Source organism: Cynocephalus volans, chromosome 15 (genome assembly GCF_027409185.1).
Source record: "Cynocephalus volans isolate mCynVol1 chromosome 15, mCynVol1.pri, whole genome shotgun sequence".
Classification (NCBI taxonomy): domain Eukaryota; kingdom Metazoa; phylum Chordata; class Mammalia; order Dermoptera; family Cynocephalidae; genus Cynocephalus; species Cynocephalus volans.
The window spans coordinates 25,420,537-25,446,346 of NC_084474.1; the positions used below are offsets into that span (position 1 = coordinate 25,420,537).

Consider the following 25,810-nt stretch of genomic DNA (forward strand, 5'->3'; position numbering starts at 1 on the left):
AGTGCAGAGTAAGAGTCCAACTCTTACCTATTAGATTTCACTTCCAAACTTCATCTGCCTGTTCTAAATTCCCAAAGCTCCACAATTTCCATTACAAATGGAACTCAAATAACCCTGAGTCACTTCCACGAAGGCTCACAGAAGCTGATTCTGCCCAGCTGTACAGTACCCAGAGCTATTATTTAATTAGGGGATCACAGGGAGTAGTCTTTTCTCCAATTTGCAAGGCAGACATTTCAAGGACCTCACTACAGTGGCATTAGCTACATTATGTGTCAACATGCAAAGCGAGGTAATGGAATGTAATCACCCAGCCCAGATCTCACGGGGCAGGACATCGTCACCCACATTCCTGTTTCTGTTCTACCTGAGTTGGGACATGTGCCTTTTCACTAATGAGGCTGCACTGTCAGGGAAATAAGAGCTTAGACATTAAGGAGGAAAAGAACCTTCTAATCATTCTATTTTTTCAGCTCTGGGAATGCAATTTAAAGCAACACCATATCCTTCAGCTGCAAAAGAACCTTTGAAGTGCCCTAGGTCAATTCAATGTATTCTTTTCTCGCGGAAGGATGATTTACACTTTTCTGATATGAGATGTCCTATTTCGGTATTTACCTCTTCCATGGTGATAACACATAGAGCATAAACGGCCTTCCAGACTTGAAATATATTTTGCAAACCTCCAAAGGCAATAACTTCTATGTGTTTTCAGCTTAGGGAAGTTCATTTTGTTAGCTGGGATTTATAACTCAATACTTAGTCTTTCTTATTCTTCTCCTTGGATTTAGAATTAGCATGGGATTAAATATCAAAGAGAAAGGAAATGTATAATTTGCTAAATTGGTTAACAATTTATTTAAGCTGTGTTCAATTTAATCCATAAAATGGAGGCTTTTTAAAAGGTGCAAAATTGAAATCTGCACGTTAAATTTTGAGATTATTAGTCTCAGCCTTGCAGTAGAACCAGCGTGGCTGGGGCACTGTTGAGAACAGGCATAGTCCCATATCCAGACACTGAGGTCAGCTGCTCTTCTCTCAGGATTCTCTGTGAGTAATGTGCATGGCCTTGAGGTCGCGGTTATCTGGCAGCCGTTATGTGCCCTTTTACTTTGGTTCTGGAGTTAGGATTTCACCATTCAGGAGAACGTGGGGAACTGGAACTTGTGTAACCCTAGGCGAGTCCTCTGTGCTTTGCCTTAATGCTGTATGGTCTCAAACAATCAGACCTGGGCTGCAGAGGGGAAGCACCCCTACTGTCTCCATGATTCAAGTGGATTCCTTGACCCACTTGGAGATTCCTCTGACAGGTGAGTGGGGGCTGGGCAGAGCTGAGCTGTTAGTTCTTAGGAGATACCAGCTAATTTGAGAGTCAGGCGTTAGGAATCTGCCAAATCATCCTTTCCAAAGCCAACTGACTGCCTATACCAAGGGAACAGTATTAAATGAAGTAAATTTCTAAAACTAGTCAGAAAATCAGTAGACCCCTATGAGATAGGTGCTGTCTTGCTGCAAGATGATCATGCTAGACTGGATGGTAATTATCATCATAATGCCACCTCCTGGGATTCAGAGAATAGATGGTACTACCAGCAAGGTGAACAGCCTGGGTTGGTAAAACTGGAACAGAAGCAGCAGGTTTAAAAAAATGCAATGTTGCTTTATCTTTATCCGTCTAGATGTCCAAAGGGACAGTGCTGTTTGTTCATACAGCAGAAATTTTGGCATTTGCTAATTTGTATGCTATTTTTACTGAAATAGACAACGTGATCATGACTCATGAATCAAGAAATTATCACCAATGTGTTTGTTCTAATAATAAAAACATCTCCATTAATGGCAATATACTGGATGGCTGTCATTCTTTCCTGTGCCTTTTCTAGGCTGTATAAGCTGTGCGAGCCGCCTCCCCCAGCTGGAGAAGAATGAAGAAAGTTACCAAGGAACCCGGCAGGCAGAAGCTTTGGGACACTGGTCTAGAGAAAGGACATGCTGGTTAAGCATTCTCCACTGAAGATAAGAAATGCATTTTTTTCTCTAAATCTGTCATCATGGTGTAAACAACTAACGTTCAGTTTGCACTTGGATATTTATGCTGGAAATGGATTAGAGTTCATTCAAACAATTCTGCCTCCCAAACTCTTCTCTGTATGTATATTGATATTAAATATTCATTTTTAGGGTAAAATTTATTCCTGGAATTTATAGAAAAAAATATGAGAGAAAAAAGTTAACTATTGGGCCTCCTTTCCCATTCATTAAAATTATTTCATTGTGTTTACTTTCATCTCCCCAAAATGTGCACTGGTAATAATGGACATTTCCACTTGAAGAAGTCTGTCACTGTAGTCTAAACGTGGCCACTCTTTGCAAATCATCATGAGAAAATGTTAAGGACAATGTAGAGTGGGTGGCATAGGTTTTTGGATCCCCCTTGCATCAGAGAAAGTCATTTATGTATGAAAGGTGGAAGAGCGGCTTTATTCTTTCTCCTATCGGCTTATTTCTCAGTAGAAGAGAGGGGAGCTGACTGAGGTCTCCAGCAAGACTTTCTTCCAGCTGCTTTCAGGTATCCTTTATGCACGTGGACAGCACTAGTGAGCCAGTGTGTCTTCGGTCTCTCCAGTGGGAAGGGGTTCCTTGGCTGTGCATAGTGGGTGCTGTGCCATTGGTGGCTATGGGGTGGGGAGAGGCGGGGATCAGGGAGGGGACGGGGACTAGGGTGAAGAAGAGAATAATAAGCCTATTTAAAAACTCAACCTTTAACTTAGAAAGATACCTAAAACTCTTAATTTTATGAAGGCTTTTATTTGAAATGTCAGACTCTTAAAAGAATACACCATCACAAGTATTATTATTATTATTATTATTATTATTTGGTCCAGGTATGTATGAGCTGTGAAAATAAAGCTTTACTTGTCGTGCTTTATAAGGATGGGACCTTGATAATTTATGGAAACCCATGGTGTATTCTATCCTCATTCTAAAGTATAACTAATGTTTATCATTTTTACCTTGATACAATAACATTGTTTTTAGCATAGTGAATAGAGGAATGTTGATTTTAAATTCATAATTTCCAAAACAATTAAAACACACTTTCTGTTATTGTGAAAATTATATGGAGTTAGACTAATTTAGTATGTGTGAAATGCTTTTTATAACTAAAGTATATGCAAACCATTATTATATGTTAATTTATGAAATTTGATCATGGTTTTCAAACTATCATTAAAATCCTTCATCACTAAGCAGTTGTGTTCTGAATAACAAAAATACTGTATTATGTATGTCTGAGATGTTTATATACTATTGGTCAAGGTAATAGTAATTGGTATTTGGCACAGAAGCACTTGAGACTTGTGATAAGTCCATATGTATAATGAAAATAAGGAAACCATTAAGAGTTTTCAAAGAAAAAGTCGAACATTTTGAATTTAATAAACCTTTGCATAAATGTCTATATTGAGTATATCCTTAACTTTCAAGAATTTAACGTTCTTGATATTAGCGGCAAGTGATCCTGAAGGCCCATATAAATTGTGGTTTTTCCTATACTGAAAATTGGATTACTTTTAATGTCAGTGAACACGACTGGTTAACTAGCAGGTACTTTCCACATTGTCGTTACTGTTTTCTAATCACCATCCTCGAAGGAGTAATCCCCACTAGAGACGTGAAGGGATCACTTAGACAATTCAGTTGCACTTCGCTCTATTTCATGAGGTAAATTATCTGCTATTGTGGTATTTATTAATTAAAATATTTGTAAGGATCTACTCTCTCTATATAGAATTTGTTTAATATTATTTTTAGGGTTAAATATAAACGTACCATCTATCAGAGTGCTATGTACTTACTAAATGCTCAAAAGTTAGTAATGGTTTATGTTAACATCGGTCACTGTAATTTTTGATCGTAATAAAAAGTGTAGCTAACACTGATCAAGGCAACCTAGAAAACAATTTTATACCATATTTCTCATAACTGAAGATAACAGTTTTAGATATGTTTTGAAAGTCTGGAATAGTACAGCATATAAAACTTGACTTTAATTCCAAAATAATGATAACAGTAAGTAATATCTAATGTGTGAATGAATAATGACAAGTTTTCAATATCGTATTGTACCTTTGTGTGACATTGGACATTTAACTGGCCTTGAGTTTTTAGAACGTGTTTACCTAAACGTTACGTGCTCATGTAATCAGTGTACCCTCATGTCGCTAAAGCCTTCCAACTGTTCTTCCAAATTCTGAGTTTGGACATCTGCCCCTATTCACCTAGAACAGAAGGTCATGCATAGAAATTTTGGATCTTCACACAGGACCTGACTCGAAAATGATGGTTAACTAATAATTCATAGTGAATACATCTTAAACATCCCATCATATCTTGTAAGTTTTTCTAGTGTTAATTTCTGATATTACAAAATTTAACATACTATTAAAAGTATGGGGAATTTGGGAAGACTAGAATTTTATATCTATTTCCATCACTGTTTAAAGAAAAAGAAAGGAAGAAAGAAAGAGAGAAAAAATTTCTGTACTAGTTTTACTTTTATTGGATATCTAATGTTGAATTTAGAATGTAAGCTTTATTTTATAAACCAATATCCCAATCTGAAGTCTCATACTGTTTTCTCCTCTTTAACTGTATTCTTCCAGTGGCTGAGATTCCCTGTGTATTCACTGGCCACTCTTCTTGCAACAGTGTTCAATTTAAAGTTAGGTTGTCTTATGATACAATGAAATACGTGACATTGAAATGACATTGGCTCTGATGCTATTAATTTAATTTTGTGATCATTAAATTCAGAATGAAATGAAGTTGATCTTGACACTAACTGTAAGAGCCAAGAAAATTAATGGCTAAACAATCCTAAGAAGCATATTAACTGATTTAAGAAAAGAAACTATTCAATCCTTCGAGCGCATACATTTTATAGGCAAAATTAATACTTATTGATTTGGAAACATTCAGTTGAGAGTAAATTACTCTACTTATTTGAAACTGCAGTCACGGGCCAACTAATGCTTGGATATGTTCTGAGAAATGTGTTAGACTATTTCATTGTTATTAGAACATCATAGAGTGCACTAACACAAACCTAGATGGTAGAGCCTACTACACACCTAGGCTATATGGTATAGCCATTAATAATCTTTTGGGACCACCATCATATGCGCGGTCCGTCATTGACCTAAATGTCCTTATGTGTCTCATGACTGTAATACATTTGTATTTAAAATACTAAAGTATTATTTGGTTAGTTCAAGTAGATCTTTTCCCATGTAGTGTGGTTTGATGCAGATTATTGGTCATATGTTTTATTCATTCATATTTTTGAAAAACCATCGTACTCAAATTCAAAATTAAAAGCCTTACTTTAACGTCATTTTTACTTTACATTTTACTTTCATGGTCATTTTTAGGCTTTCTGCACTAGTGGAATTGAAACTAACCTTTAGTATTCGACTAAATTGCTTCTGAATTTTTAGAAACTATGTTTAACTTTTAAAGACTTATTTTTATGTGAACTATCTTTCCAAATTATAGTTATAGAGTCATTATTCTCCCATAGCCATTAGTAATTTCATTATCATGTGTATATATGAACCAGTTTGTTGAATGAATTATCAGTTGTCCTGCTTAGGTACTAAGCCAAAACCTTTGAAATGGTTTAGGCTGATCTGAATTTTGATTGAGAAAAATATTCCGTACTCTATCAAGTGTTTTAAGTTTTAGCGATGAGCCTCAGCAAAACTTCACCCTGCATGAAACAGAGCATGTAGGTAAAGTCATAAGAAGAGTCTCTGCCAAGAATGGCCCCAGGACCTTCCTTTTACAAATAGTGGCCATTATCTTCCTAGGTGCTGCAATTTCATAACAGTCATTACATTTAGAAACATTTTACTACTTCAGGCTTTGCCATTATCAGTGATCTCAGCATTCATGCTGCCAAGCATTCACTGAGCATACATAAAAGACTGTTAAAGTATGGTCCGTGCATCCCTCAGCAGTTGTTACGTAGACACAAGGCCTGCTTCACTCAGGATAGCTTGGTTCTCTCACTGAGAGGTCGTATCTGAAGTCTACTAAGCCTACTAAATGAGATATACATGTGTATGTATATGTCTATATATTATATATGTACTACCTTTTGTTTTTATGATACTACATTAAATAAATTACTTAGATTCTTATGTCTTGTTTTGTTTGAAGATATGAAAAACAGAGTTGTTCAATGTATTGAATGTCTGTGCTGTAGACATCAGAGCTGTCTAACTATGTAGCAGGTGTGCCTGGTAGAATGTCTTTTGATCACTGACGGTAGTTTGCTGTTCAGTCTGGAATCCATTGACCTGGCTTTGTCATTGAGAAGTAGCTGGTTAAGAACAAAATTGTTGAATTTTTAAATTATATTTCTACTAGAAGTAGAAAGCTTTGTATAGTTAATAATTATAGGTGCAAATAACATAATAAATGCCATCTGCTCATTTATTTTCAACAAATGTTTTTGAGAATTTACTTTGTATAGACACAGCTGATGGTCTGGTATATGTGTTGGATGTGTTTTGTTCGAAAACTTTCAGAGTGTTTCTATGTGTTATTGATCACCCCTGTCTTTTACTTAAAATGACATTATTTGTAACACAAACCTATTCTAATACCATGTACGTATATATACTGTATGTAGCCAAGAATACTAAGTTGGTGAAATGGTTTGGAAAACATACATTTGAATTTGAATACCTAATGCCTCAAGCAAATTTATTAGAGTTTCAGATGAATATATATTTTTGTAACTGCTAAGTAAATGAGTAGAACATAGCTTTTTGATTAAAATATTTTTATAAGTACTCATTACACTGTATTCAGTATTTTAAATAGTAAAATATCAAATTGGTTCTATAAATAGTAATTGTTTTGAATATACCATATTTAACATCATATAACATCCAAAATTTAATGATAAATTTCATCTGAATATGTTATTAGTCTTTTTTTTCTGTATAAAATATTCATGTAATATAGTTTCAATCACTCCATATTTTGTGTATGGTTAAAATTATCAAAGCCCATTATGTATTTTATATCATTTATTTTTGTTTGCATAAAAGATTAGAATAGTAATAATGTATGATAAATGTCAATAATAATAAAGTGAAATGTTGTATGACCAGTTTCACTTCTTTCCACTTAATTTTAAGTAATTTCTATTATGTGCTTACCTGTTTGGAAGAAAAAAACCATGAAACACAGACTTTCATCCTTCAAGAGTTCACAAGCTCAATAAAAGAAACTTGAGACACGTATGAAGCAAATCGACAAATATGAGCTGGAGAAATAGTAACTGCTAGGAAGGAGTCAGACAAAGAAAGCTTAATATGGGCCACAGCATGGGAAAGCTTCATGGGAAACAAGAGACTCGCACTGGTCCCTGAATTAACTAGCCAATCTATCGAGACTTATTCAGTATTTATTATGTAGGTGCCACTATCTTGATTGCTGAGGGTGTTGCAAATGCACATAATTTCTAAACTCTGAGATTAAAGAACTTGGTATATTTAAGGGGATTAATGCAGTGCACAAACCAAAGTGGTAACTACCAACCTAAGGCAGTACACAATAATGCAAAATGAGAGGTAAGAGAATGAGAAACATGGACTATGGAAATCCAAAGAATTTAGATTCAGTCCAACATCTCTTTATTTGGTATCTACAAGTTACTTATCGCATACTGAGCTAAGTAACTCGATATTTAGTAATTAGAAACACACATATGGCCTTTGCCCTTAGGGAGTTTACATTCTAGAGAAGAAAACACAGTGATTACAAAAATACAAAAATGATGCAAGAAGGCAGATCAGGGAAGGTAGTTAGCTTTCAGGATGAGTGAAATTAAGCAACAGCAGCCTCATTAACAAGAACAGCATGAATAGTGCACTGAGATGAAAATGCACCAGATATTTTGGTGGGATGGTGAGAGTACCAGCCTGGACAGGAGATTTGTGGATGTGATTAGAAAGACAGGTGGATAGAAAATATGGTTGGGTCTGTATGCGGATCTCTGAATGCCAGGCTAAGTATGGATGTTGGACATTGTGAGCAGAAAAAAATTTGGATAAATAGTTGACAATGGTAGAGAATTACAAAATCCATGTAGGGAGTTTGAAGGATGTGTATGTGGTTTATCATGTAGGCTGTCCTAGAAAAGTAAAAACAAATAATAATAGGAGAAAACAAAAATCAATAACTGGATTTTACCTTGTGGAGACTGCTGGTATGCTCTGAGATTGCAAATTTAATACAGTAACAAGAGTGAGAAAATAAAATCAGCAAGCATAGGCTATTTGTTGTTAGAGCAGCATTCCAGACACTTGTGTTCCAGAGATGGTAGTAGATGAGATGCACATGCACACACATACACATAATGCAAGTATTTTGTGGTAAAAATAAATTTAAGAAACATAATTAAACAAGTTTCTTTACTATAGGATTTCTCCACCTTTCTAATGTACCCATAACATCATGATTTTGAAGGAGAGAGGTGGTATGTAGTGTTTCCCAAACTCGCTGGAAGACAGGACATTTTTCACAGACTATTTGTTAATATTTTTTTGAAATACAAATATTCATCAAAGCAAAATATGGAAAAATTATTCTAGAAAATTTACCACATGCAGGAAAAAATGGTAAATACATTAATGGGAGAGGGCACAATGCCATTCAGTCTGAAAGGAAGAAATGACAAATATTTGAAAAAATGAACAGTAACAGCGGATTAGAACTAAAAGCAGATCGTGATATTGTAATTTTTATTCTCTCACCATTCATCTGAGTTCAGGGTATTAAGGACGAGGAAGAGCTTACTCTATGGAGAAATGCAAATATCTCCTTTCCTTTCTAATCACTTCAGCCTTATAAAATGAGGAGATGGTGGATTAGAGCACACTTTCTTTTGTCAAAACTTGGCTCCAGTTTGCCATAATTTCTGAACTAATTTATAATGCTTGATGGCCATGGCCAGAGTGTCATGAGTTAGATGACTTGAAGGTAAAAGACTGATTTTCTCCCCACAAGAAGTATTTAAAAGACATGCTAAATGTGGGGCTTTCTAGCCTGACACTGGCTGGTCATTTATAGACGATCCGGGTGAGGTGACATAAACATCTCATCGATTTCTTAAAGCTAGGTCTTGATAACATGAATCCCCAGGTGTGGGAAGGTATTTGTCTCACCTGGGGCCATCTGCAAGACATCTTAGGATCTGGAATTTTCCAAATCTAGATGTGGGCCCCTTCACTGCTAATTAAAGTGAACACATGGAAGTTTCAGTACAAGGCTGTCTAGAAATTCAGCAGGTTGTAGACTCTCTGCCCTTGACTAGCTGTGTCACTCTCACTTGGGAGAGGGCTGTGAACTCCTTGCCAGGAAAGTGATAAAATAAATTATTTCAGAGCTGTGTGCTCAGAGAAAAAGGCAGTGATCACTACATCATATAACAGAGTGTTCTGTTTAGGGTGCTTTAATTCAGAAGAATGAAGACAAGGGAGGATATAAATAATGGTCAAAGAATGGCTAAGGGCATGCAGGGATCAAATGCCGGGGAATATGAGGTCTACAGCAAACTGTTGTTGCTCTGACTGCCCATGTGTTGACTCACTGTTAAAATGTTTACACTGAAGGTTAGACACTAGGATGTTGCCTAAATTCAGCAATGAGGGGTCTGGAAGCTGTAAACAAATACAGAGAAGAGAATAGGCTGGATGATGATATGGAAAGAGACTTTTAAACAATCTTTGAAACACTTATTTGAATTGTAGAAAATGTTGGTTGGATGGTTAGCTAGGATAAACTTTTTCTTTACTTTTTTATGGAGGTGACATTAAATGAACCATTTATTAAATTCAGTGGCATTTATTGCATTCACAAAGTTGTGCAACCGTTCCAAAACATGTTCATCACCCCTTGTGTTTCAATTCAACTTTTATTTTGAGATAATTATATAGATTCACATTTTTGACAAAGCTACAAAAGCAATTCAATGGAAGAAAGATAGATACTTTTTCAACAAATGGTGCTGGGACCAGTGGACATCCATAAGTATGATCCTTGAACTAAACATTATGCCTCATCTTAGTCTGTTCCTGTTGCTTGTAATAAAATACCTGCAACTGTGTAATTTATAAGAAAACAAAGTTTATTGCTTACAGTTTTAGAGGATGGGAAGTCCAAATTCCAGGGAACACATCTGGCAAGAGTCTTGGTGGTGGTGACAGTGACCCAGAGGTCTCACATGACAGAGCAGACAGAGACTAACTTCTCACATGCTCTTTTTTTAAAAGCCCTCAGAACCACACCCCTGACCACCATTATTAATCCATTCACTATAGTATGGCCCTAAATCTAATCACTTCTTCAAAGCCCCACCTTTCAATTACCGTAATAGGACTTCCCACCCTCTTAACAGTAAACAGTGGAGATTAAGTTTTGGGGTGATATTCAACCCAAGACATGCCTTATACAAAAATTAATTAATGGGGAAGCGACTGGCAGCAGCACCAGCCAGCAGAACCATGCAGCTCCATGTGGCCCACTCACCCCACTGCCTCGGACCCCAAGGGGAGCACCAGCCTACAGTTCTGACTCACTGAGTTTGGCCCAGCAGAACTCCATGTGCTAGGGGCTCATTCTATGACCACAGAGTCTCAAACGGGAACCAATGTGGTTTAACATAACCACCACCACACCTACTGTCAAGCAAAGACAATTCATCCCCCACAGTAGCAACCAGGGCCACTCCACAGCCTACCTCAGTGTAATAGAAGAAGCAAACCACCTACCAAATAACCAAGTGTCAGTGAAAAAATACCAGAAGTACAAACAATCAAGAAGAAATGACACCACCAAAAGGATACAGTAATGGCCCAAAGTTAGACTCCATGGAACAGGGAATCCTTGAAATGTCTGAAAAAGAATTTTGAGCAATGATCTTAAGAAAACATGAAGAAATAAAGGAAGATTCAATTAGAGAACACAATAAAACAAGAACAAACATCCAGAATATGGAGGAAATCTACAAAGAGATTAATACCATAAAAAAGAGTGTAGCAGAACTTCTAGAAATGAAAGACTCAATGAAATAAAAAACACAAATGAGAGCTTGAGCAGAAGGGTAAAGCAAGCAGAAGAATTTCAAAGCTCGAAGATGGTATTTGAAATAACTCAGGCAGACAAAAAAAGGAAAAAAAAGGAAAAAAGGAATTAAAAATAATAAGGAAAACCTAAGAGAGATAGAAGACAACCTCAAGCACTCTAACATCTGAATTGTGGCTATTCCTGAAGGGCAGGAGAAAGGAAAAGGTATCAAAAACGAAGACAACCTCAAGCACTCTAACATCTGAATTGTGGCTATTCCTGAAGGGCAGGAGAAAGGAAAAGGTATCAAAAACCTACTCAAGGAAATAGTAACAGAAAACTTCCCAGGTGTAGGGTGAGATACAGACCTCCAGATCCAGGAAGCTCAAAGGTCCCCAAACAGATTCAACCCAAAAAGATACTCCCCCAAATATATTATAGTTAAATTTGCAAAGCTCAAAGACAAAGAGAGAATTCTGCAAGCAACAAGAGAAAAGCATCAGGTCACTTATAGGGGAACCCCTATCAAACTAACAGCAGACTTCTCAACTGAAATCCTACAGGCCAGAAAAAAGTGGAATGATATATTCAAAATACTAAAAGAAAAAAACTGCCAGCCAAGAATTCTTTACCCAGCAAGGCTCTCCTTCAGAAACAAGGGGAAAAAAGTGTATTTTCCAGACAAACAAAAGTTGTGGGAGTTCACCAACACACAACCAACTCTGCAAGAAATTCTCAAGGGAGTTATTCATCTCAAATCTAAATAATGGTGACTATCATCACAAATACATAAGAAAGAGCAAAACCCAGAGTTAAAGCAAAAATGCCAGCAAGAAAGAAAAGAAGCTAAATCATTCCACCTTAAATTCCCAACTCACATTGAAGAAGAAATATAAAAGGGGAAATAACGATCAAAAGATATTTAAACCACCTAAACAGGTAGCAATTAAATGACAGGAATTAAAAAACACTTCTCAATAACTACTCTAAATGTCAATGGACTAAACTCCCCATTCAAAAGACACAGACTAACTGATTGGATTAAAAACATAGACCCAAGTATATGCTGCCTTCAAGAGACCCACCTCACCTGTAAAGACACTCATAGACTAAAAGTGAAGGGATGGAAAAAGATATTCCATGCAAATGGAAACCAAAAATGAACAGGAGTAGCTATTCCTATATTGGACAAAATAGACTTTAAACAAAAAACATGAAAAAGACAAAGAAGGCCATTATATAATGATAAAGGGAACTATCAAGCTAGAAGACATAACAATCATAAACATGTATGCACCCAATACCAGAGCACCCAGATATATCAAGCAAACACTCTTAGACCTAAAGAAGGAGATAGAACCTAATACGTTAATAGTGTGTGATCTGAACATCCTTCTCTCAGTATGGGACAGGACTTCCAGGCAACAAGTGAACAAAGAGACACAGGATTTGATCTACACCCTAGACGAACTGGACTTGGCAGATATATACAGAACATTTCACCCAACAGCTAAAAAATACACTTCTTATCAGCTCACAGTACATTCTCCAGGATAGACCAAATATTAGCCCACAAATCTAGTCTCAGCAAATTTTTAAAAATTGAAATCAATCCAACAATCTTTTCAGACCACAATGGACTAAAACTGGAGATAAACAATAAGTAAAACACTGGAAGCTATACAAATACATACAAAATGAATAATAGGCTCCTGAATGACCTATGGGTCAAAGAAGAAATTAAACAGGAAATAAAAAGCTTTCTAGAAACTAATGAAAATAAACATACATTATACCAAAACTTGTGGGATACTGCAAAAGCAGTACTAAGCGGCAAATTTATTGCAGTTAATGCTTATATCAAAAAATAGAAAGACTTCAAATAAACGACCTAACACTATGCCTCAAAGAACTTGAAAAACAACAACAATCCAAACCTAAAGGCAGTAGATGAAAAGAAATAATTAAGATCAGATCATAACTAAATGAAATAGAGACCCAAAAAATAACAGAAAAGATCAGCAAAACTAAAAGTTGTTTTTTTGAGAAAATAAACAAAATAGACACACTATTAGCTAGATTAACAAAAAAAAAAAAAAAGAGAGAGAGAGAGAGAGAGAGAGAAGACCCGAATAACAAAGATCAGAAATGAAAAGAGAGATATTACAACTGACACCACAGAAATACAAAGAATCATTAGAGACTATTATAAACAACTGTATGACAACAAATTTGAAAATCTGGAAAATATGGATAAGCTTTTAGACACATATAAATTACCAAGACTGAAACAAGAAGAGATATAAAACCTGAACAGACCAATAACAAGCAAGGATATTGAAGCAGTAATTAGCAATCTTGCAACAAAAAAAAGTCCAGGTCCAGATGGCTTTAAGCTGGATTCTATCAAACTTTTAAAGAGCATTGGTATTAAACCAATTCTCATGAAACTATTCCAAACAATTGAAACAGATGCTGCTCTCCCAATCTCATCCTATGAGGCCAACATAACTCTGATACCAAAACCAAATAAAGGCAAAACAAAAAAAAGAAAATTATAGGCCAATATCCTTGATGAACCTAGATGCTAAAATCCTCAACAAAATATTAGTAATTAGAATATGGCAACATATTAAAAAAATTATACACTATGATCAAGTGGGATTCTTCCCAGGGATGCAAGGATGGTTCAACATACGAAAGTTAGTAAATGCGATACATCACATCAACAAGCTCAAAGACAAAGACCATATGATTATCTCAATAGATGCTGAAAAAGCATTTGACAAAATTCAACATTCCTTCATGATAAAGACTCTCAACAAATTAGGTATAGAAGGAAAATGTCTTAACACAATAAAAACCATTTATGAGAAGCCCACTGCCAATATTATTTTGGATGGGCAAAAATTGAAAGCCTTCCCCTTAAGGACAGGAACAAGACAACGATGTTCACTCTCACCACTTCTATTCAGCATAGTACTGGAGGTACTAGCTAGAGCAATCAGGCAAGATAAAGAAAGAAAGGGAATCCAGATTGGAACAGATAAAGTCAAACTTTCCCTATTTGCAGCTGACATGATACTATATATAGAAAAACCTAAAGACTCTATCAAAAAACTCCTGGAGCTAGTTAATAACTTCAGTAATGTTGCAGGATACAAAATAAATGCCCCCAAATCAGTAGCATTTATATACTCAAATAATGAATTAATAGAGAAATATGAAAGTAAGCCCATTTACAATTGTCACCAAAAAAAATACCATACCTAGGCATCAATTTAACCAAGGAGGTGAAAGACCTCTACAATGAGAATTACAAACCACTTCTGAAAGAAATTAAAGAAGACACAAGAAGATGGAAAGACATTCCATGCTCTTGGATTAGAAGAATTAACATTGTGAAAATGCCTATACTACCCAAAGTGATCTACAGATTCAATGCAATCCCCATCAAAATACCAATGACATTCTTCACAGAAATGGAAAAAACAATCTTATCTTTCGAATGGAAAAAAAGACCCCAAATAGCCAAAGCAATCCTGAACAAAAAACAAACAAAGCTGGAGGCATAATCTCTGCCTGACTTCAAATTATACTACAAAGCTATTGTAACCAAACCAGCACGGTACTGGTATAAAAATAGACATTCAGACCAGTGGAGTAGAATAGAGAACCCAGAAATTACTCCTCAGCCTTATAGCCATCTGATATTATACAAAGGCAACAAAAATCTACATTGGGGAAAAGATTGCCTTTTCAACAAGTGGTGCTCAGAAAAGTGGATATACATATGCAGAAGAATAAAACTAGATATGTATCTCTCACCATACACTAAAATCAACTCAAAATGGATTAAAGACTAAGGTATAAGACCTGAAACTGTAAAATTACTAAGGGAAAATATAGATGAAACACTTCAGCAGTTAGGTCAGGGCATAGGCTTTATGAACATGAGCCCAAAAGCATAAATGAAATAATAATTTTAAAAAAGCAGCAAAAGAAATAACAAACAAATGGGACTATATCAAGCTAGAAAGTTTCTGCACAGCAAAAGAAACAATCAACAGAGTGAAAAGACAATCTACAGAGTGGGAGAAAATTTTTGTTAACTATGCATCTGACAAGGGACTAATATTCTGAATATACACAGAACTAAAGCAATTATACAGTAAAAAAATAAATGACCCAATTAAAAAATGGGCAGGGGAGCTGAATAGACATTTTTCAAAGGAAGACATACAAATGGCCAACAGATACATGAAAAAATGTTCAACATCACTAGTCATCAGGGAAATGCAAATTAAAACCACATTGACATACCACCTCACTTCCGTTAGACTGGCTATGATCAAAAAGACAGTGAATAACAAATGCTGGCGAAGGTGTGGAGAGAAGGGAACACTACTGCACTGTTGGTGGGACTGTAAATTAGTATAACCACTTTGGAAAACAATTTGGAGGTTTCTCAAACAACTACAAATAGATCTTCCATATGATCCAGCAATCCCTCTTCTGGGTATATATCCAGAGGAATGGAAATCATCATGTCAAAGAGATACCTGCACTCCCATGTTTATTGCAGCTCTGTTTACAGTAGCCAAGATATGGAAACAACCTAAATGTCCATCAATAGATGGTTGGGTAAGGAAACTGTGATATATATATATACACTATGGAATACTATTCTGCCATAAAGAAGAATGAAATACTCCCATTCGCAACAACATGGATGAACCTGGAGAAACTTATGTTGAGTGAAACAAGCAAAGCACAGAGGGATAAATACCGCATGTGCTCACTTACATGTGGGAGCTAAGAGAGAAAGGAAGGCAGGAAAGAAAGACCACAGTAGTGCCGTGATCCAACAGAGGGAGGGAACATTCCTAGGGCTACAAATTGGAGTGGAGGGGAGTGGGGGAGGGGAAGGCAGGTTGGGTGATAATTGGGAGGGGACAAAGGGTACAAAAGTAATTTCTGATAATGGGTATGCCCACAGTATGAATCTGGCCCTCACATCATGGGCAGGAGGGGGGACAATCAGCTTTGTATCTCATGAATATTTGTAATAAATAAATGATAATAGAAAAATAATAAATAAACTGAACAAAGGCATAAAAAATTAATTAATGGATCATGGACTTAAATATAAAACATAAAGTTACAAAACTTTCAGAAAAAAATTTTAAAAATTCCTCAGGATCCAGGACTAGACAGAGTTCTTAGACTTGACATTAAAATTATGATATATAAAAGTAAAAGTTTATAAGTTGGACTTTATCAAAATTTAAAACCTTTTCTATTTTAAAGCCTATGTGAAAACAGTGGAAAGACAAGTTACAGACTGGGAGAAAATAGTTGCAAACTATTTATCCTGTAAATTACTAGAACATGTAAAGAACTCTAAAAAAAGTTGCAAAAGGTTTTATACTGTATGATTCCATTTATATAATATTCTTCAAATGGCAAAATTATAGAACTAGAGAGCAGATGGGGAGTAGAGAGGAGGGAATCGGGCGTGGCTATATAAGAGCTACAAGAGTGATCCTTGTGGTGATGGAAATGTTCTTGTCAGTGTTAATGTCAATATTCCGGTTGTGAAACTGCACTGTAGTGTTCCAGATGTTACCTTCTGGGGAAACTAAGAATATGCAAGATCTCTCTGTATTATTTCTTACAAGTACATGTAAGTTTACAATTATTTCAATAAAATTTTCAATTAAAAAGTACACGATGAGTTTCAAATGCCTCTCAAAATGGTAGTTTTAAAGGTAACTTTATTAATAAGGAAAACATCTTCCTGAAAATGAAATCACATTTTGAAGTAGAGTAGAAGCTAATAAACATTGATTGCTTTCTTTATTCTTTCCGCCTCCTCGCATTCATTCATCAGAAAGTCAGTTGCACGAATTGAGCACCCACAATGTGGATTCCTTGGTGCTGGGCTTTAGTACCCCTCCAGCATTTGAGGAGCTCGTGTATTAGAGGTAGTGGCAAGCCTATCCACCAGGCTTTAGAGTCCACTCTGGGACTTCATAGCTGTGTGACCATGGGCAGGTTACTTCTTTGAGCCTCAGATTCCCTGAGCTGTAAATTATAACAATGCCACTTAGTTCACAGGGCTGTAGCATGAATTAAATAAGATAATATAGATAAGAATTTAGCACTGAGCCTGGCAGCTAGAAGAACCTTATAATATTCACTGGATAACAGAATATTTAGTGTTACTCTGAAGTTGAGCTAATTGAAGGTGGAAGAAAAGACCTATTGTCCAGAGACTTTTCTTCAGACACGCGGCTCATTTGGGAAAGAGAGAGTTGGGATTGAAGGAATGAGCTGTAGTTTGAAAGCGTGCTATAACATATTAGAGAGTTTGCAGTTTATCTTGTTGCCAGGAGTGATCCATTGGAAGTTTCAAGCAGGTGAACAAATGAAAGGATCAGAATAGTTACATTCATAGCAGTGCAGTTAGAAGGTTGTCACAAAAACCCAAACAGAGTTTCTCAGTGTGACGTTGTCAGACCAAGTTTGTCAAAATCTCTTGAAGAATTATGCTAAGGGATTTCATATTTAATAAGCTTTCCGGGTGGTTCTTTTTGTACACTTGGGCTTGGGAATTGCTGGTCTAAAAGAGAATTGATAGAATTCTTAATAAAAGAGTATCAGGCAGAAAAAAGAAGAGAAGCTTTTAGAACCATTTAGAGGTAAATTAACCAAACTTATTAGTCCATTGGATGTGGAGAAGTGGATTAGAGGAAAGAGTCAGAATGTTGCTAAAGTTTTTAGCTAGGACAAGTGGTTCCCATAACAAGGGAAGGCAGGATGAGTTGCAGACTATGAAGAAAAGAAAATATATGCACTTCGGGGCATGTTGAATTTGAGTACATCCAGATGGAGGTATCCAATAGTCTTATGGAAAATCCTGTCTGAACTTTAAGTAAAAATTAGGGACTAGAGATCCAGGAAATATATGTGAATAATTGACACCCACAAAGAACACATGGAGTTAGAAGACTAGAAAGCTGAGGATAAAAATCTGGGACACTAATATTTAAGCAAAAGAAAAGATGCTATGAATGAAGTCCTGAAATCCAGAAGAAATATTTGATGTGATTGAGAGGATGCCCAAGAAATTGTGTCACCTTGAAAGTAGCTCAAAGGGGGAATTGTCAAATGATTCAGTGATTGCAGGTAATTTGAGAAGTCGAAAGGACATTGGCCTTTGAATTACTTTTATTTTTTGCACTTTCATTTTAGTTGCTAAGATTTTACATGCTTTCTGTAAGATCAAAACTTTTTTGTTTTTCAAAAAAATATATAGCAATTAATAATTCCGCTAGAATGCCTGTTGCCCAGCACCTTTGTCAACACTGGATGATACCTGTATTCATTCAGTTCTTTCAGTTTAAGTGAAAGAAACTAAAGTATGGCTGGCTTTAACAACCAAAACAAAATGTAAAAAGGACCTAACAAAGCTGGACAATGCTGTAGGTGAATCTCCTGGGCAAGACTATGATGTTAAAATGATGTCATCAGAAATTTCTCTTCATCTCTTGACTTTGCTTTCTTCTGTTTTTGCCCTCTTCTCAGACCAGTTCTCCCTCAGTGATAGCAAATTGGCCAGTAATGTCACTAAGCTTATATCCCAAATGCAAACTGCTGTGAAAGAAAGCTTACCAAAAGTTGTGGCAAAATCCCCGCATTGCTTCTGGTTGGTCTAGCCTCAGTCATGTGATTGATTGTCCCTAAACTAGTCACTAGAGCCAAGTTGCATCTCATGGGCCAGACTGAGAATTTATAGTTGATCTCTTGATTAACTGTGAGACTGTCAGAGGTCTTCCAAAAGAAATCAGGCTGGTATTACCAGAAGCAGGAATGGATTCTGGGCAGGCATAAACAACAGATGGCCACGAATATAGCACTAGAGTATTCATCTGACAATGTTAATTATGTGCTTTATCTTGCATTGACACGCCAATCAGTGTATTTTCTCTTCTGTGAATTTCCTGATCTTTCAAAACTCCAGCAGGAAAATAGTTATCTTTAAACGAGATACTTGGTCCAGAGGCCAAGTTACAGTAGTTATATATTGAGAGGTTATATATTGAGAAGGCAAAGCAACTATATATCACTTTTCTTATAAAGTTGCTGGAAAAGGAAAGGAGATATGTGGAGCTATAGTTTGAGTAGGAGGTGATATAAAGGATTTTTTTTTTTTTTTTTTAGCTTGTAGTCTGGGGTTAGTGAAGATTTATTCACTTGTTAAGAATGAGAATCCTTAGATATTGTTTCTATGTAGCTATTAGGTAAAATGGTTTTCACAATAAGGTTATGTAAATATTCAAGTCTTGGATTTCTTTTCCTGTTCAGTTTTATTTGGCTGTGGCCCTTGGAGATATATTACTCAACTGTAGGTTTTCAATGTGGTGCTAACCTTGGTGGAGACCATGTTTTGTGGAAAAATGGGTTTAGGAGTCCCAATGCATATTTGGCAGATTAATGACCCAAAGCTTTGTATTTTATATAGAACATCCTCCAAGAGTTGAACAACAGATGATCTAAATGATGCAGGTTTTTATATTAAATTGTATGCACTATTGTCCATATAATGAAAGTATTCTGAAAAAATTAAGCAGAGTGAAGGTCTTTGACACACTATTTTGAATTCACATCTCAAGGATGGATGGAGTCTGTAATTCTGAACTTATTTCCTGACCATTCCTTTTGGGATAAAATAAAGCCTCAGAGGTCAAAGAACTAGATGATAATTACCAGGGTAGTAATTACCGCACAAGTTAAAAAATAGCAATGGCTTTGAAATTTAACTTTAAATCTGAAATCCAAAAAGAAATGTGTCTTGTGCCATTCTGAGTAAAAGGAGATGATCAAAAGCCATTATGCGGTGTTTTAACATCTGAGGCTATAAATCATGAAAGACACGTCAGAGGCACCCGTCGCCTGTGGCTTTTCTCAAGCTTCCAGGATACAGTTCAAGCATCTTTTGGAATGACTTTAACCCACTGTCACTTTATCTCTCAACCAGAGGGGGAAAGGAAAAGGACTGTGATTAAGTTTCATTTTGCCCAGGACCTTGTCATCACAGTTGGTGACATAAACTAAGCAGTTTTTAGATGCCTGAATCCAGGGCAGCAGATTACTCTGAATCACAAGTGATGCCAAATTTGCCTTTAGAGAAGAGGCAGAGAGAAAAGTGCTCTGAAATATCTGTTTAGATTAATATTTATATTGACATTAGTTAATGGGAGTAGATTTGAGAAAAATCAATTGTTTGAGAAAACTTAAAGGGCGGGACCCTGATTGTAACCCCTGCTAATGCTCATGGGAGAAGCATCATCTGAAATGTCACACTTGAATCACATCTCCACTTTCAAAGTAATTATATTACGTTAAATATAGAGACAGTGGGAAATGGCATGCCAGAGAGGAAGGAGATGATGCTAGCAAGGAGATATATTTTCTACATGTAAGGCAGGAAAACTTCTGTGATTGGCAAAAGGAACGCTTCTGATTCTGGCAGGTAGTGTGCTGAGGCCCGGGGCGGGGAGCGGGCGGGTTGTATTAACCACATCTTTTCTTTTCTATATTCTGGTGCTTTGAAATCTGACCATTGCAGACCCTGGAGAGGCTACCCCTCTCTGGGCTAGCCAGTTGCTAGAAGTAGTAAACAACTTACCCACATTTTCAAATGCAAACCAACCCACCCAGAGCCCACACTTCCAACCACCTCTTTATCAGGCTCTCACTCTCGTACTCACTATCCACCTGCCCTGATCACCCCCAGGCCAGCTACAAGGGAAGGAGGGACAGCCCTGTGCCCCAGAGCCCACTGAAATTATTCAAACAAGCCAATCTTTTTTTTTTTTTCTTCCAAATTTTATTTTGTCAATATACAATGTGGTTGATTATTGTGGCCAATTACTGAAACCTCCCTCCCTCCTCCTTCTCCCCCCTCCCCCTCCTCCCCCTCCCCCTCCTTCTCCCCCTCTCCCCTCCTTCTCTCCCCTCCTTCTCCCCCCTCCTTCTTCCCCCTCCCCCCTCCTTCTCCCCCCTCCCTCCCAACAATGTCCTTTCTGTTCACTTGTATCAACTTCAAGGAATTGTAATTGTTGTGTCTTCTTCCCCCCCCCCGTTTTTTTTGTATCTATTTATTTATTTTTAGCTCCCACAAATAAGTGAGAACATGTGATATTTCTCTTTCTGTGCCTGACTTGTTTCACTTAATATAATTATCTCTAGGTCCATCCATGTTGTTACAAATGGCAGTATTTCATTCTTTTTTATAGCTGAGTAATATTCCATTGTGTAGATATACCATCTCACCCCAGTTAGGATGGCTGATATCCAAAAGACTGTGAATGATAAATGCTGACAAGGTTGCAGACAAAAAGGAACTCTCATACATTGTTGGTGGGACTGCAAAATGGTGCAGCCTCTACGGAAAATGGTATGGAGGTTCCTCAAACAATTGCAGATAGATCTACCATATGACCCAGCTATCCCACTGCTGGGAATATACCCAGAGGAATGGAAATCATCAAGTCGAAGGTATACCTGTTCCCCAATGTTCATCGCAGCACTCTTTACAATAGCTAAGAGTTGGAACCAGCCCAAATGTCCATCATCAGATGAGGGGATATGCAAACTAGCCAGTCTTAAGCCTGCTTCCCCTACCTCAACGTTCCTTCCCACAGAAACCACAATAAAGGTTCTACCCTACACTTCCTTCCTCTCCCTCCACTTGCTGACTGAACCGGGAGCTTCCCTGTGGGGCCTTTTGTGGTATGGCATGGCCCTTTCTCCTGAGATCTATGGGTATAACAAACTCTCTTTCCAATGGCAGTCATTTCCTATTCTTTTGGTCCCACCATAGCTGAATAATAATAAAATCTATTTTAAAACCAGGATGTGAGAGTTGAGAGGGGACAGTAATAAATTTCTTCTTAGAATATCTGAGAATACGACAATAAAGCCCCATTGGATGGTCAGTTCACTTCTGAAGCCACTTTGTGACTGTCCTAGGCAGAGACTCTCATTTTCTACTGCTTGAAGACACCTCCTTGAGGGTCACCTAGGCTCACTAGCGTCATCTCCTGTACTTCCTTCCTGGTTGTGCTCATTAAGTAGTTATTTATAGGTAGTTGATTGGTTAGTTTGTTTTTAATTTACTCTCAGCTTTGGCCTAGGACTGGATGGCGTTTTCCTAGAGAGCGAGGGCTCATTCTCCTGTTAGATCATGGGCAGGCCAGTCTGTATCTAGCACACAGGAGTCAAGTGGTGGTTCCTAAATCTACTCACCATCAGAATCACTCAGAGAATTAGAAGGACAGACAAATGCCCCTTTTCTCAGGCCTCACTCCAGTTTTACTAAGTAATTCTGGTGATCTGCCAGGTTTAGAAATTCCAGGGGAATATAACTTAAGCCAGTGCTTCTTAAACCTTCTTGTACCTGTGACTCTCTGGGATTCCTGTTAAAACACAGATTCTGATTTAGTGGGTCTGAATGGGGCCTGAGATTCTGCTTTTTTAGCAAGCTCCCTGGTGCAATAATCACATTGTGAGTAGCAAGCCCCATGCCTAATTTACCCAGGGGCCTTGTTTAGAAATAAAGATTCCTGGGAATTTGCCTGGAGATTCTGATTCAGCAGGGTGGGCTAGACCTGGGAATCATTCCAGATCATTTTATCATCAGGTAAGTTTGGGATATACCAGCCTACAGAAAAATATCTGTGTTATATAATAGTGGCAACAATGATAACAGAAAGAATTAATTTATTCGAATGGTATGCATGAGCACCTACTATGTGCCAGCACTGTTCCAGGCTCTGGGGCTACCATGATCCATTAAAACAGGAATTCTTGCTGTCACGAGGGTGACAGCAAATGAAATAGTAAACTCTGCAATAGATAAAATAATTCCACAGAGGGTTAGTGCTTTGAACAATATAAAGCATAGTAAGGAGACAGCATCCTAGAGAATTGCTGGTGGGTATGAAAACAGCAAGAAAAGCAACTGTGATAATATGGAGAGCAGGTTTTACAAGCTGAGTATAGAAGCCCTTTTCAAGAATAATCCTGTTCCTTCTTACATCAAATGTATGATATATCTGCTATTGTTATCTTCATTTTACAGATGAAGCAACAGAAGTTTAATGACTAGTGTTTTAAATTTTACTTTTATTGTAGCAAAATACATGTAACATAAAATTTACCATCTTAATCCCTTTTCAGTGTACAGGTCACTAGTGTTAAGTACATTCATTGTTGTGCAACCAATCCTCAGAACTCTTTTCATCTTGCAAAAGTAACATTCCATATGCAGTAAACAACAACTTCCCATTTCTCCCTCCTCCCAGCCCCTAAATCTAAGAATTTGATTAGTCTCAGTACCTTATATAAGTGGAATCACACAGTACTTGTGTTTTGTGGCTGTGCTCCTTAGGCAATTACTTTTAGTTGATTGGTTAATTTGTGTATGATATGCTCACAGCTTTGGGCATAGGGCTACATGGCATTTTCCGAGATGGCAAGGACTTATTCTCTTGTTAAACCATGAGTACTTGTGTCTTGTGGCTGGGTTATTTCCCTTAGCACAATGTTCTCAAGGTTCATTCATGTTGTACTGTGTCAGAATTTCTTCCCTTTTAAGGCTGAATAATATTGCATTGTATGCATATACCAAGTTTTGTTTATCTACTCGTCAGCGTCAGTGGACACTTGGGTTGTTTCTATCTTTTGGCTGTTGTGAATAATGCTGTTATGAATATGGGTATAGTAACTGGCCTTCTTGCCTATTATCAAACACACCAAACTCACCAAAGTCATTCTTCACCCAGGGCATTATTACCATTCCCTCTTCCAGGGAGGCTTTTACCCAGCTATTCTTGTGGCTAAGTCTGACACTTTGCTCAAACATTACCTCGTAGGAGAAGCCTTTCCTGTCAACACCATCTAAAACTGTATCCCCATCCGTGGCTCTCTGTGCCCTATGTTGCTATATTGTTCTTCAGAACACTTGTCAGTCCCTGGCATCATATTTTGTACTCTATTTATTATCTTCCTCCTCCTACTCTCCAATATTCCTTCAAGAAGACAGACTTGGGCTGTTTGTATAATACTCTGTCTTCAATGCCTCAGACAGTACCTGACGATGAAGAACTGTAAATATTTATTAATGAGTGAAAGAACAAATGAATGAATAAAGTGGTGGAATCTGTATTTGATTCCAGCCTTCTGCTTCCAAAGCCCCTGCAGGGATTCTGCCTTGTTTGATAGGATAGATGGAGCATGGGAGTGGAGTTTCTAGGTGGAGGAAAACTCGTGGTTGGGATGAGTGGTATCTGTGATGAGGTTCTAGAAGTAAAAATCAGATGCTGATGAAAATAAACAAACAAACAAACGAAAAAGAAACAAGATCCAAGCATAAGAAATCATAACTGAAATAGTATCCTGATGGTGGGTTAAAAGATATATCCTTGTACTAACTCCTGGAAGCAGTGCATGTAAATTTGGAAAAAGTATCTTTGAAGATCTAATTAAGTTAAAGATCTTGAAATGAGACCATTGTGGTTTATCCAGGTGGACCCTAAATCCAATGACAGATGTCCTTATAAGAGAAAGGCAGAAGGAGATTTGAGACAGATGAGAAGGCCATGTGAAGACAGACAACATGGATGAACCTGGATGACATTCTGTTAAGTGAAGTAAGTTAGACTGTTGTGGGGCGAACGCACAGAGGAATCCAAGACCGGCATCAGTGTTGTAGTTTTATAGCTCTTTATTTTAGTGTTGCAGCTCTTTGTTCAGTGTTACAGCGCCTCTTTTTGCTTGCAAGCAAGGAGGGCACCGGGGCGCAAGAACTCCCAAGCCAGTGCCTCCCAGAACAAAGGTAAAGACCCCCTTATATAGCGTCAATTCCTGCCCTTCCTCCACCCAGGTTCTCATTCAGGTCTTCTTATGTAAATGAAGAAAGCTGTCCTGCTAATTTGGACTGGCTGATTATGGGACACAGTCCGTTGGTCACTTTAGGATCCTAATTTGCCTCTGGCCCCTGGAGGAGGGGTGTGAGACTGCTGTTATCTCCTAGAAGGTGGGCCCAGGAAGCAAGCAGGCTTAATCGCAGGGCCAGAGTCTGCAGTGGAGCATAGAGTTTCTAAAACAGTTTCTCAAGTGGAAAAGGGAAAAGCTCAACAATTAAAAATGCTTAGGGTTCCCTGCAACAAGACACAGAAAGGCAAATACTGCAAGATCTCACTTATGGGTGGACTCTAAAGAAGTCAAACCCATAGAAACAGACAATAGAATGGTGGTTGCCGGGAGCTGGGAAAAGGGAGTTAGGGAAATGAGATTTTGGTCATCATGGTGACTGTAGTTAATAATAATGTATTGTATACTTAAAAATTGCTAAGAGGGTGGGTCTTAAATGTTCTCATCACACGCACACACACACACAATGATTACCATGTGAGGTGGTGGATAAACGTTAATTACCTTGATTGTGGTGATCAATTCACAGTGTTCACATGTATCAGCACATCACGCTGTACGCTTTAAATATATACAACCTTCATTTGTCGATTATAACACTATAAAGCTGGGAGAATAAAAAAAGACAAAGAGGCAGCGATTGAAGTTATGCAGCCACTAG

The 25,810-nt window shown here is 37.3% G+C and overlaps 1 protein-coding gene across 1 annotated transcript in view; it reads left to right on the forward strand.

The window, feature by feature from the left end:
* Positions 1 to 1,929, forward strand: part of PREX2 (phosphatidylinositol-3,4,5-trisphosphate dependent Rac exchange factor 2) — a 267,626-nt gene extending 265,697 nt beyond the window's left edge. Inside the window, exon 40 of the mRNA XM_063079604.1 lies at positions 1,884 to 1,929. Within this exon, the coding sequence (XP_062935674.1) occupies positions 1,884 to 1,929 (46 nt within the window). The remainder of the gene's footprint in view (positions 1 to 1,883) is intronic.
* Positions 1,930 to 25,810: the final 23,881 nt, after the last annotated feature.